Raw genomic sequence first — 14,838 nt, 5'->3', positions numbered from 1 at the left:
ATAGGGAAACATCTACTGATGCATAACAAACAAAAAAGAAAAATTTTGCAATGTTGAAAACACAAATCTAAAGAAGTTTTTGCTTAAGGTAATTAACATTTCGCTAAATATTTTTTAAAAGAAAAACTAAGGCTAAATGTGAAAGCATTGTAAAATAACCTTATCAATACAACAATGTTTAATATGAATTTATTTAAACACAACAGTTTATTTTGTCCACTTCAAAATAGTTTCCATTAAAAAAATGTGATGAAAATAATTCCAAATGATTAACAATTTATCACGTTTAAGAGCACAAGGTTGACTGTAGTATTAATAAAACTTGAAAACAATGTTAACAAAAGACTATGCATAATTTACTTTCAACAATCCATAGTAAAAATATCTAAATGGAAATATCTTGAGGCTTGAATGTATGTATTATAAAAAGGTCTTTCTTTAAAAAAGAACATGTAAATTAGAGAACTTAGTTTTAGCCACTTCCACCCAATGCCAAATGTTTTTAACAGTTACACCAGATTGGTAACAACTTGACCATTATAAAAAAATATATATTACTCTTGTTCTTGATGAAAAAAATACAAATACGAGATATTTCATCAACATATACTAGATGTTTGGTAAGTTTTGTTCATGGTGTCAATTCCAGATCAGTTTCTAATTTTTTTGACTTTATAGGCTTTCCTTAACTTTTTAATACCAACAACATAACATTCGAGTTTTCAAAAAATCTCTCATTAAAAAAGATACAAAATACTTTTATTTCAAAACATTTATCATTTGATTTATACTATCATTTTAAATCTTCTCATTTTGCCCCTTACATACCATGTAAAAGCTAGTGGACGTATGTGATAGGGCAGAATGAGATTATAACCTTTTGAGGATACATGGCTTATTTAGGTACAACCAGTGCAAACAACACAGGAAACATTAAAAGGTCGTTATATACCAACAGCCCGGTTATACCACTGCAGTTTTGTCCTTGTTATGGAGCATCAGTCTAGAATAGATAATAACAGAGGTGGAGGCAGATGTCATCTCATTGAAGCTGAGATATATGGCCTTTAAGCCTTAGCCCTGGCTTACGGATGATAACTTACTGCTTAATTATAAAGTATATTTACTTTCACAGGGATTATATACAATTACAAATGTCAAATTACAAAAAGTTGTAAAAGTAGGAAATTATTTGGTAGGCAAGCTGTCAAATTTAATATCAAACCCTATATCAGTATTAAAATTTCAATTTCATTTTTTATGTCCTCCCCCTCCCCTAAATTAATACTACTTAAACACAGCATTTACCACAAAAATAAAAGTAGCTATAAAAGTGTATAAAAATTATAATGTTAGTAGTTGGAAGTAATTTTAATAAAACCAATGAAGACTAATCATAACTTAATAGAGAATTAAGAAAAAATATTATGCGTTTAAAATGAAAATATATATACAGCCCATAGATATTACACTAGAACAAACTTTTGTATTAAACACATTGGTACTTTTATTTTTTAGCACAAATTTAAAAAAGAAAAGATAGAAAAAGCTTGGATATCTAATTGTTATGGTATATTTTTAGGTATAAAAAGTTTAAATTATGTAAAAAATGTTGTTTACCTGAATTACAAAAACACTCCAGTTGAAAAAAAAAAAAAAGTAAAGTCATCTGACTATTTAATAAAAAAACTATCTATTCCTTAGGAATTAAAATTTTCCATGACTTTTCCAAATTCTCTAGGTGTCTGGAACATTTCCCAGACTTTTCTAGGTTATGAAGGGCAGACATTCTGTTTTGTTGAATGATTTTTGGTAGAAAATAGTTTCTTATATATATATATATATATATATATATATATATATATATATATATATATATATATATATATATATATATATATATATATATATATATATATATATATATATATATATATATACTTTATTTTGCTTTAAAAATAAAAAGAACTTTTGCAGTAAGGTAATGTGTAAGTATTTTACTACTGCTAAAAATGAATTTTGAATGAACCGATTTCTTTTCTCAAAGTTTAGGTCATCAGTGTCGTGTGAGGGAATGGGTTTGGTGAGGTATGGTAGTTCCACACTTTTTAATATTAAGTCTACTAAATTTTGTTTAAAAGAAAGTTTCAAACTTACACTAAATATTTTGAGGTTCACTCCTGAATTCATTTTGTTTTTTAAATTCATACACTCAAAAAGTGGTATTTCCTTTTCTATTTTTATAAATGCAAAAGGTTATTCTGAACTTCAAGTTGTCTTGCATTGAAATTCTGGTTACAATGTTTAAATAGTCCTTTGGAGTTCAATTCACCTATAACTTAAGATTTAACGTATTTATTCATAAACTCTAGACTGTTTCAGTTGCACAGTAAAGGGTTTTAGGGTAAAAAACACCCCCCAGAGGCATTGGTTTTAGCATAAATGCATATTCTAATACAGTAGTTTAAATATATGAAAAGACTGTTTTGCTCAAGAAACCCTCTTGAGAAGGTACTTTTGATCAAAACATCCCATTCAGAGGGTATTTTTGATCAAATAAAACCCTCCAGAAGGTTTTTCTGACTGCACTAGTGGACTGTTTTAATAGTAATTCTCAACCATTGCTTGCTTTTAGATATAAAATTGTGAATGTTTCAAATATTTTTAAGTAAGGAAAATAATCACTTTCATGTGAATAGAAAAAAAAAAGATTTTTACTCTCTGAATTCAGTTACATAGTCAAATTTGCATGGATTTCGAAATGACGATTCAGAGTTTTAGTGTAAGCGTCTTTTGGGAAGAAGACAATGCTATAAAAAAATGTTTTTGTATCATTAATGACCAACATTTTAAAACACATTTAGTATGCAGTTCTTCGGTTTTAACTCAATTTTTCAAACATCTCCTTAACCATTAGATTAAATCGCTAAGATACAATCAAAAGAAGAGCTGTACCAATCAATAACATCAGAATGCTTGGGTTTATCAATAGATCTATTTCAAACTAATTTAAGAAGGTTTCAAATCTTTGGGGCATGCCTCATAAGGAAGGCATTGGCTTATTGTAAGGAGGGCTTTGCAGTTCCTCCTAACATTTTTTGGGGGAAAATTAGCATTAGAAAATATGATTTAACAAAATATCCTTGTTATGACATTTAGGTTTGAATGCCAGCACTAAGAACAGCAATATCTATGCAATGACACCATGGTTTGGGAAAATTTGCTTCATAAAAAGCCAATCAATCACATTATTATTGTACATATTTCACTTATGTTATATTTTATACCAGGACCGGATTTGGAAGTGTGGAGGTCCTGGGGCAACGAAGGAGTGGAGGCCCCTGATCAGGGTTCGAAAAGATCATATTTTCAAAAATATCCGATCTTTGATATTTATCTGAATATTTTGATATATATAAAATAAATAAATACCTTTGTGCTGAACAGTAAAGTAAGAAAAAACGTCAAAAAAGCATGTGCTTTTTTGACGTTTTTTCTTATTTTACATGTATATATCTGATATTTTCGACCCATGAAAGTTAGGATGTTTTGTAAAAATTTCATTGTGGGGGCCCCTTTGTTGTGGAGGCCCCGGGGTAGTAGCCCCGCCTGCCCTCCCCTAAATCTGGCCGTTTTATAGAAATACAAATGTGACGACCAGCAACAAGCTCTTAGCCCTGCTAGGCTGGTCCTAGTCAATTTATTAGTCCTCAATGAAGATCAATGGCCTTCTTAAAGCTATCCACCCCTTAGCTCATTACCACCTTTTCCAGTAAGCTGTTCCAAGTGCCCAAACCCTACTAAAGTAGTAGTTTTTCTTAATTTCCAGGTTAGCCTGAGATTTGAATAGCTTAAAACAATGACCCCTCGTCCTGCTTTCTGTGCAAAAATTTAATCCATTACCATCATTCATTTTGATAAATTTAAACAACTGAATCATGTCCCCTCTGACTCTCCTTTCCTCTAGGCTATACATATTAAGCCTATTAAGTCTGGTATCATTATCTAAATCTGAAAGTCCCATACTCTTTCCAACTCACAAATATCTTTCCTCAGATAAGGCAATCAAAACTGCACAGCAGACTCCAAATGGGGTCTTACTAAACTCCTATATAAAGGCAGAAGAACCTTCTTAGATAGACCTATTGATAAACCCAAGCATTTTGTTGGCTTTGTTACTTGCAATGCTGCACTGTTGACTAAACTTGAAGTCCTGATTTATTAAGATACTCAGATCAATAACATTTTCGGATAAATAACAATTTCTAATGATTGAACCCTGTAAACGATAACTCATACGCTTATTTCCATGACCTAAGTGTAGCACTTGACATTTCTTTACATTAACTGACATACCCCAAATATCCGCCCACTTAGAAATATGATCTAAATCCTCTTGAAGCTGTTTTACTTGTTCTTCATTTTCTACCATCCCCATAACTTTTACATCATCAGCAAAACAATTCATGCTTCCAGAAATATTTTCAGTGATGTCATTCATAAAGATAATAAACAAGAGAGGCCCTAAAACTGAACCCTGAGGAACCATACTTAAAGCATCACTCTATTTAGAATGATTTCCCCTCACAACTACTCTTTGTTTCCTTCCAGTCAGCCAATTTCTAACCCAAAATAAAGTTTTTCCTCCTATTAACATGTATTTTCTGCAATTTGTTCAATGTCATAAAGTTATCAGAACTCAAATTATGATACAATTATATAATACGTTTGGATGCATAAAAACTACAACAAATGAAATATGGCTTTTTAAATTTTTTTTACTTAACTCATTCAATAAATTGTGACACCAGGATAGTATTTTTGAAGTTAGATTAGTATGAAAATTGAAGGAAAGGGGGCAAAACTATCTCTACATGAAAAAAAATGCGGCACAGGTATAAAAAGTTTGGAAACCACTGGCCTAGAATAAGAAGGACACTCACTCCAGCCCAATGAATATGTTTTTAATTTCAAGTATGCAGGTGTAAAATATAAATTTTCTGATACAAGCACTTATATGTGCAAATAAATACACATGTACAGTCTGAGACTTGAATTATAATATCAATAAATGCAAAAATTTTAGAAAGTTTCCTGCAAACTAAAATTATTCTCATCAAATGCAAACAATATGTTTTTGAAATTCTGTAACATTGTAAAGAATGTAACAATGTTTTCTTTTGATCAGTAAGAAAATGTTTGTTCAATAACAAACTCACAGTGACAACACACAAGTTATAACTTATGAAATAAGAGATCAGAAGTCGTCCACTCAAATGTTAATACAAATGCCCAAAAAATGATTCAAAATGAAAATGAGTTATACCCACTAAGATCTGCTACGAAAACAAAATATTTATGAACAGAAACACGTGAAATAAACACTGACATCATCCATTAAAAAAACACACACACATTTTTTTTTATGAATGATGTCAGTTGATGAACATTGTTGCCAGAAAAAATGACTGGGAGTATCTATCAAATAAATAATTAACTAATGTACCGTATTTTCCTGCATATTATCCACGGGCGGTCTATAATCGGCAGGTCCTAAAATCAGCCTGAAGAAATAAAAGCTTCGTATAATCCGCAGATAATACAATGTAAAAAGATAAAGTTTGAATTTAACATACCGTTTGAGCAACTAAACTAAAAACGTGAAAAAGTAATTACTTTGAAGGCATAACCAAAATTAATCTGAAATATGATCTAAAATATGATTTCTTCTTAAAATCTTGATTATAGTATGCTAATTATTTGAAAAACAAAGAGTCACGACAAAGGAGCAAATGGTCTAATTTGTGCAAATGGCTACCTATTTCACTGTAATCTTGCTTATTTTATATGACCTGAATCTCCAAGGGGAACATTCAAGCAACGTAAAATAACCAACATACAGGCAGGCAGCGAAGAACATGCATGCTTTGTAAAATAAACAACATTCAGTCGGCGTACGGTCTCGATTGGTGAATCCTACTGTAAAAATATTGAGGTTCAATGCGTAGGTGTTGCGGGGGAAAAAAAACAGATAATCCACGGCTGCGCATAATTCGCACCTCATAAACTTCGCCTACTTTAGCAAATAATCTGCGAATTATATGCAGGAAAATATGGTAATGAATAAGGCTGATGTTTGAGTGGTAGGAAGTAGCTAAAACTGCAGTGGTTACTCTGTTTACTGTCAGATGATTAAAACATGTGTAAAGCATCGCATGATTGCACATCTTATGCTTTCAAGTTCTTGAATGGAAAACCATTATAAATACTGTAGAAACATTCGTCCAATCAGACTACAATAGTTCATCATAATAGTCTCACACACAATATGAATAATAAATAAGACCTATTGCACTGGTGCCAAACCAAACAGCACATAGCCACCACGTCATGAATCCTAAAATTCCTCGATAAAGAATAGGAGTGAAAACCCTTTTTAAGCTAAGTAGTGTAAGTGAAAATTGTTGACTAGATTCTAATATATCGCCACTCATGGGCAAAGACGAGATTTTTGAAGTTGTGTTGGTATCTTCAACTATAGCCTCAATACCAAAATAGCTGCCCCACGAGTAATCACCTGAAAGGAAAAGAAAATGCTTAAAAATACATGCACAATTTTTTGAACTCAAGATAGAAAGATTATATTATACCATGGCCCCACTAAATTTTGCTTATGCTTATAGGCCGTAACAATTACTGAAACTCATGGTAACAAAGAGGGTGCTACAGGGAACCCCAGTTTTCCATTACATTGCCATTGATTGGTGGATGCAGGGTTCCGTTCAGGGCCTCATACGGTCAAAATGGGCGACATCCAATCAAAAAGAAGCAAACTTGGAAACATTGACATTGGATGATGGATGCATAGCAGATCACAGTTGCATCGGTTTAGCACGTAAAGTCAGAAATTGTCATGGCCCAATAGTGTTAGCGCCATCTAGTGGGGCTTACAGTTACAAAAGTGATAACCAGTAACAGGCTCAGCTTGGCTAATCCCATTTTCATGACATTAATTTTAAGGTAAATTTAAAGTTAAGAAAAATCAGATTAAACTGGTAGAAGCAACTTGCCACTAAGTGATTAAGCAACTTATTCCTGTTATCAAATAAATTACTCAACTAGCCATGTATTATGACTTAAAATTAAAATTTAGTCTTAGGCAATGTCCGTCATATATGTGTACTCAGTTTTCCGTATAACAGTCTGAAATTGACCATTCAATTCTTCATTTTGCTAAATGATAAACAAATCTTCTAATTCCTTTCCATGTTCATCAATTGACATGAAAAGTCATCACTTATTTAAAGTGCTAATAATATGTTAATTGTTTACTACTAATCAAATGCCAATTGAAAATTTAATTTTTTTTTAGTTTCAAACAAACACAAATCACAAAAAAAAAAATGGAATACATTCAGCATATACGCTAAGTGTGGTGTTCAATGCAAATGCTATCTTAAGGGGTTTTGATCATGGATCTAACATGATAGCAATCCCAGGCATCTACCATTTTGACAAAAAAATTTCTATCAGCAAGCTGCGAAGGTCATGTACAAAAATTGTTTTAAAAAGTTTTTACCATGTTTTCTTTATTTATGAGTTTAATGAAAAAAATATTCAACCAAAATACACATAATAAAGATAAGTAAGAATTTTAAATTCTAGCTTTTAAAATTCTAATAAAAGCAGTTTGAATTTCTAAAACAAAGATTTACAAACCTAATGTTTTAAGAAGCAGCGTCGAAAACAAACACAGCATTAGAGGAGTCAAATACTGCAGTGTGACTACACATAAATAGTAAAACACTCTAGCAATCTGCAAAACACAGAGGAAACAAAGCGATTAAAACTTAAATTATTGACAAAAAGTTACATAAAAGTTTCAAAATAGAACTTCTAAAAATGGTTACAGAATATGCAAATAGTTTGATGCAAACACTTTTATAAAATTTCTACTAATTATTATAATCACAAAATAACATGTTAAATGGTAATGTTAATAGTAAACATGTTATACATTATATACGTTATATATTAAATAGTATACATGTTAAATAGTAATTCAAATGGAAATCAGTTAAATAATATTTAGCATTAATTCCAATCAACAACAAAAACAAAAGAATAAAACAATCAATTCTTGCTATTAATGGTTAAAAAGGATAACTAGGAAACAAACTTTTTACCATTTTTTGAAGTTGTACATTGCTAATTCTTCCAGCTTCTTTTCTTAAGTCCTTCAATTTTTCCGGAGCCATATTCAAGTAAGACTGAAGATAATGAGGCATCAAAAAGAATCTAATTCCCACAGTAGCTACCATTAGTACTAAACGAGTTGTTTCAAATGAATCTGGAGTTAACCTATACAATACAAAAACAGAAAACAATAAAAAAAATGACGATGATATCAATAGTTAATCATACATTACTATGAACATAAAAATTTACTTCATATCAAACATTTATAGATTACCACTACCTATTACTTTGAAGAATTCACCATGTCTTAATTTCTTACAGACATGAATAATGACTCTAAGTCAAACACCCAGTTTTGAAACACTTACACAAGTAAGCTTTCAAAGAAAATGACACAATAAAACAACTTTCTTGTTAATGCATGGACTAGTAGGCAGTACAAATTTTGCAATAATTCATGATAATCTAAAAATGAGGTCTCAGAAAGAATTTCTAAACTACTGTTAAAAATCACATTTTTTTGGTAACGTTAACGCTTGGGGTGGGGGATTTCTCAATTTATTCTAAAAACTGAAGTGAATTTTAGGCCATCTCTTGGGTTGTAATGCAGTCAGGAACTCCTCCTGGAAATTGAAGTTTAAAAAATGCAATACTCGACTATTTTTGGTGATGTTAGTTAGTGCGGAATTTTTGGTGATGTTAGTTAAGGGTGCTCTTCACTGAGAGTCTGAAAGATTTGGATCTAATGTTAACCTACGAGGAAAGTTGGAGCTTGTTTTACAAATTCCTGTGAAGTTTTCGGATCAATTCTTTCTTCTGAGTATTTTTCAAGACTATGTCTGTGTATTTTAGTTTTTACTTTTTTGATGTGTCCATTCTCTGATTTTTTAAAATTTGAGAAAAATGAATTTTTTCGAAAACGAGGTACTGTTGGACATTTCGCTCTGTATCGAAATTTTAAGAACGCCATGACACGTAAAATATTTCCAGTTCTCTTTTGAGATCTTGTTTGAAATAATGGGACCATTTTTTAAATAAATATTGGGTTCTAACTATTGAAAAAAATTTCAAAATACATTCACTTTTTGCATTCGCCCTGCCTACCATAGTAAATTCCCTTTTTTGAGGGAAGAGCGCTAATGGGGTGTAAGATTTATTACTCTCTCATTAGTTCCCCTCAATGACCTTCGCTGGACGTTCTCCTCTTTTTTCCTAAGGCTTTCTTGAAGAATCAAGTGCTTTTGAAAGTGATTTCATGTAGATGCGTGCTATTAGCTGTTAAATTAGCAACATCTGCTTTTTTTTTTTTTTTTTTCAAATTCGTGGTTTGAAAAGAAATAGATTGGAAAGGGATATTTCTGAGTCAAATTGTTTATTAACAATATAATGAACATCATTACATTGCTGTCGAATGCGAAAAGTTGACATTTTTCCCTTCCAGTAGAAAAATATTTTTATATATGGATTAAATCATATTCCAGATTCCAGATACAGTGAAACCTGTGTAAGTTGACCACTTGCGGTGCAGTACTTCGGTGGTCAACTTAGAGAGGTGGTCAACTTATAAAGGGTAGTTATGTTTTTTTTTTTTTTTTTGTCATTTCTTACACTATGTATTCATTTTTTGACTGATACTTACTCTTTCAGTTCAAGTCACTTTTATTGTTTAACATTACTTCGAAACAATAATTAAAAATGTTATTCAAATATTTTCCTCACTCGTTTTTTTCTATACTTGACACTGCAGTTTTAGAAATTCCATATGTGTCACTTAATTTTCTCTGGCTTTCTCCCTTTTCAATTTTAATATTTCATACTTTTTATCAATGTCAAGTTCAATTACTTTCTTTTTGAAGCCATTTTATGTGAAACTTATAACACAAAGAGCAACAAGCTGGACTCTCCTCGTTCATAAAGGCAGTTGAAAATGAAAATGTCCTATTTCTTAATTCCTTGCACCAGAAATAAGTAACTTTACTCTTTAGCACAATTCCAGTGTTGCCACAAAATATTGCAATTGGAAGAAAAAACTTTGTAATTTTCTACTGATACTGTTTTCCTGGAAGTCAGGAAAACAGGTATCAGTAGAAAATTACTACTACAAAGAGAGTACAAAATTCACTCTCAAATAGAACAACAAAAGAAAAACAAGTTTGAAGAATAAATAGCAGCATAAGCCTAATGCTGCTGTTTTATCTAGTTGATAAAATGCTGGTATGGCATCAATGCATTAAAATTATTCTTAGAAAGCTATAAAATAATAATAATAATAGTAGTAATAATAATAAAATAAAATAATTTTCTTAATGGAAAAAAAACAACAAAAAACAAAACAAGTGGTCAACTTACAAAGGGTTTTTTACAATGCTCCAAACCAAATTTGGTGTGCATTAGTGGTCAAGATAGACAGGTGGTCAAGATAGAGAGGTGGTCAAGTTATAAAGGTTTTCCTTCATTATGTATGATAGGACTAATTCCGTTCCCGACAAAAGCGGTCAACATCGGCAGGTGGTCAACTTACAAGGGTGGTCAACTTTACAGGTTTTACTGTACTAGGTATTTTGCATCGTTTTACATGTGTTTTATGTTACTACAAATGTACACACATAAAGTGCTTTCCACAGCTCAACAAACATTTTTGAAAATTATTTGTGTCTTTAAGAGCCAGACTCGTCAAATTTCTTTAGAAGGTAGATACACATTGAACATGTAATTCATAACATACAGTAAAATTCATCGAATTTCAGAATCGGGACTAGAAATTTATTTGGTTGAAACAAGTATTTTGTTGCATTAGTATACGTTGTAATAGGATTGCACTGTATTTCTCTTTAGAAAACTTCCTAAGGAGGAAAACGATGCATAATTTGACCCCAAATAGAATCCTGAAACGTTTCTTATGGGGTCGCAATATTACTCCTTATTTTAAGATATGTACGATATTATGCAGTTTTTAAAACATTACGTGAGAAACAAAATAGCATAATTTTTATTTTCCAGTGCAGCAATGCGAATTGTAGCTAATTTTATTTTTATTAAAGACTATTTCCTAGCTTACATTTTGTGTCATAATAACTGCGTTTTACCTCAATTTTTATTTATTGCCAGAAACAATGAAAAAAAAAAAGTTAAAATACTTATTTTTAATTAATTGTTTTGGAAATAGCTTCAATATATCGATATTGTGATTAACTGCAAGTTTTAAGTGTTTAAGTCAAAAAATCATGTACTTGTGTTATTCCATACTTTTCAGAGAGAATCAAGCTTGTACAGATAGTCTTTACAATTAAAAAACATGTTTTATATTTTTTTAAGTACGTTGCTTAAATATTATTTCTCCAACAGCGCTATCATTTTTGGAAAACAACTGAAATTCAGGACAATATTTATTCTTCCAGAAAAAATAAGTTTTTTTTTTTTTTTTTGAGCAATTGCGAATGCTTATTATCTTTACTTGACCAAAGCTGATGTTGCTCTGATTTTTCAGATTGTCATGATGACAAGAATAACTCTAGCTCGTTGCTTTAATATTTACTAAGAAGTTACATTTTCGTCGCCATGGTTACTAATTGATTGTGTTCATTCAAGGTTTAACTTAAGTAGATTTTACTTTTAAAAGGGGAGGGGGGGGGGTGTAAATTACATTTCAGTAAAAAAAACATCAATGTGGATGAAATTAAAAACAAAATTTCATCCAAATACAAAATTTCCAGACAAGAAGCTAAATCCTTTCTCTCGCTGTATTTACATATTACTAGGAGTCAATAGAATAGAAAATGTGGGATCTCAAAAAAGATTTTTGTTCAGTATGAATGATAAAATTACTAATAATCATTTGATTAGAACATTCATTTTATTCTGTGACTGAAGACACGATACTATAATTTTTCGGCACAGAAGTGAGTAACACAGAACTTTAAAAAAAAAGTTGGTCTTGGTTTTTCTTTTCTTTTTTTTTTTTAATTGTGAAATACCCTTACTTGTACTTATAATTGCTTTCCTAAATGTAAGCTGTTCATTTTCTTTTTTGTCGTAACTTTATGTATTTCCTGCAAATCTGTTTCTTGCCCTTTTTTATTTTTTATTATTGAATCATTAAATGCAAGATGCATAAAAACGAGGCAGAGCGATAAAAACTTTAAAATCTGGCAGAGCGAGGCGTTGAGATTTTTTTTTTCAGGCAGATATATATCTAGGTAATATTTTCATACCTCCTGAGAAAAAGGACAACCCTTAATATTTATTATGACAACTAACGAGGATCAGACACTCACAAGACTTATTAGAAAATTTTAATAAAAACTCAATGTGTTGAAGCAGAAGCACTATATACACTATATGACCAAAAGTATTGGGACACTTTCAAAAATTCACATTTTTAGGGATTTCTCGAGAAATAATAGACCAATTGCTCTATAATTTGTTTCGCATAAAATGTATACTGTAGTTGTCATTTTCCAATAAAAATTAAGTCTGCTATTCATTTAGGGACCAACAACAAATTGAGGAAATAATAAAAGGTTTTTTGATCATTTTTCATTGTAAATTGCTAGGAATAAGCTATAATTTTCAGAAATGAGTTAAAAATCTATCAAAAACTTATTTTTATATTTTTGTGAAAGTATCTCTTATACCCACGGAAATATAAGCATTTCTTTCAAAAATACAAATTTTTTTTTGAAGGTTTTCGCCTCATATCATGCAGAGTATTTTGTCAAACGTTACGAAACTTTTAGAATATTTTACAGCATTTTTAGAGACATAATAATAAAATTTGAAGTTAAAATATGGAAAAATTGATGAAATATGAACAATTAAAGCAATTAATTTTTCACCGCGCATGCACGGAAGATAGCAATTTATAACGTTCATAATCCAAAGCTCAGATACTTCCTACAATCCATGAAAAAAATTCCACCGCAATTTCTTTAAAATTTAAAAAGTTATCAGCGATCTAATGAGCCGAATTTCTATAATTCTAGGATAGGCGACGAATGGTAAGGAGTCGTTCGCAAACTGGCAACACTTTCCTGCCATCGTTACAGAGTGATTCATGATAAGAACGTATATTTTGTTGCTGGTCCTCTAAATGAATAGCAGACTTAATTGTTATTGGATTTGACGTCTGGAGTATACTTTTCATGTGAAAAAAATTGCAGAGCAGAGAGCAATAGGACTTTTATTTCTCGAGAAATCCGTAAAATTGTGGATTTTTGAAAGTGTCCCAATACTTTTGGTCATGTAGTGTATGTAATACCTCATGTATTTTGCCGAATTTAGTAACTGGGAATTTGAGACTCTAAAAGTGCTAGGTTTAGCTTTATTCCAAAATTTCAGCGCAAAATAGTTTACAAACATTGAGAGTGGGGGAAGGGGTGATTTGTACCTTTGAGCTTGGAGCAGGGTGAGAACCAATGCATACAAACAAAGATCACAGAAAAATCTTTAATTTTTCAAATTCAGGAAATCCTTCTCCGTAGTCGTCCGCGACTTTGCCGTTGTTATGCTCAATTTGAAAGAACTTTCACCATAACAACCCCTTGAGAAATGCTATCGTAGCCTTCTCATCTGCATATAGTAATTAGATAAATAAATAAATATTTTTTCAAAAAGAAAAGGATTCAACGATAAAGATTGGGGGAATTTTCTGGTCACCAGTGGTGAGAAAAGACAATTATAGTAGCCACATTTTTTGTAGTCGCCACTCCATTTGTAAAACAGGTAACTAACCAACAAAGTAACATTTAATTTATCACTAAAATATAAATATTATCAGTTCAAATAAAGGTTAATGTAACTAATTAGTGGCATTAATGTTAATTGTACAATCAAGTATTAACTACGCAAAGAGAATCTAGTTTCATTTTTAAGAAGAATGTTTTCTGGCAACTCGGATGGGTTGGGGAGAGTGGCAAACAGGCAGCGGAAGCGAAACAATTTTGCCAACCGATAACTGGTATTTTTAGTCCCCACTTTTATTCGGCACTTGATTTTTCAAATATATTAAGTAGAATCATCCATTTTTAAAGAAAATTTTTTGGTTAGAATTTAGAGTTCATTTGGTTAAAATTCAGTGTAGTCATGCAGGCTATCTTTTTTTTTCCTTCCATTTTTGAAATTATCAATTTTCAATAACGAACATTTTTCTAAAAATAAAACGAATTTATGAATTTATTTATTGCAAATATTCATTCATTGTTAATTGTTCCTAGATGAGATCTGAAACCGTATTAATGGGGGAAAAAATCTTCGTTTCAAAATTAATTTTAGTGCGAATACAAATAAATTAATATCACAAGTAGGATTGTAAAATGCCGCACCTTTTACATTGAGTTATTTTTCTTTTACCTATGTAGTCAAGAGGGAAAGAACAAGAATTTCCTTGGAAGGGTCTGTAAAAAGCTGCGGTTTCATTTCGCCGACAGCTATACCTCCCATGACTTGCACAGCAGGGGGAGCATCCAGTCTGTCCCTCTGCAAAATGTGACAGGTCACATGATCCACACTTTCATCGGTCACTATTCTTTCTATTGGTTGTTGAAGTGTCAATCACTTCACTGATGAACAGTGCTTTCGTTTAAAGAAAAGCCCCATTTTCAAGCGAGATCGTTTTTCTTCCCCACTGAAGAGCAGCCTTAA

General features: G+C 31.2%; 1 protein-coding gene across 1 annotated transcript in view; it reads right to left on the bottom strand.

Annotated features, from left to right (window-relative positions):
• Positions 1-4,593: 4,593 nt before the first annotated feature.
• LOC129221916 (transmembrane protein 161B-like) overlaps positions 4,594-14,838 on the bottom strand; it is a 49,286-nt gene continuing 39,041 nt past the window's right edge. The window contains exons 9-11 of the mRNA XM_054856293.1: positions 8,187-8,361; positions 7,720-7,816; positions 4,594-6,577 (exon numbers count right to left, since the gene is read on the bottom strand). Coding sequence (XP_054712268.1) covers positions 6,318-6,577; positions 7,720-7,816; positions 8,187-8,361 — 532 coding nt within the window. The 3' untranslated portion in view covers positions 4,594-6,317. The remainder of the gene's footprint in view (positions 6,578-7,719; positions 7,817-8,186; positions 8,362-14,838) is intronic.

Source organism: Uloborus diversus, chromosome 5, assembly GCF_026930045.1.
Source record: "Uloborus diversus isolate 005 chromosome 5, Udiv.v.3.1, whole genome shotgun sequence".
NCBI lineage: Eukaryota > Metazoa > Arthropoda > Arachnida > Araneae > Uloboridae > Uloborus > Uloborus diversus.
The sequence above is the reverse complement of the archived record's forward strand: the minus strand, read 5'-3'. Positions and strand labels throughout refer to the sequence as shown.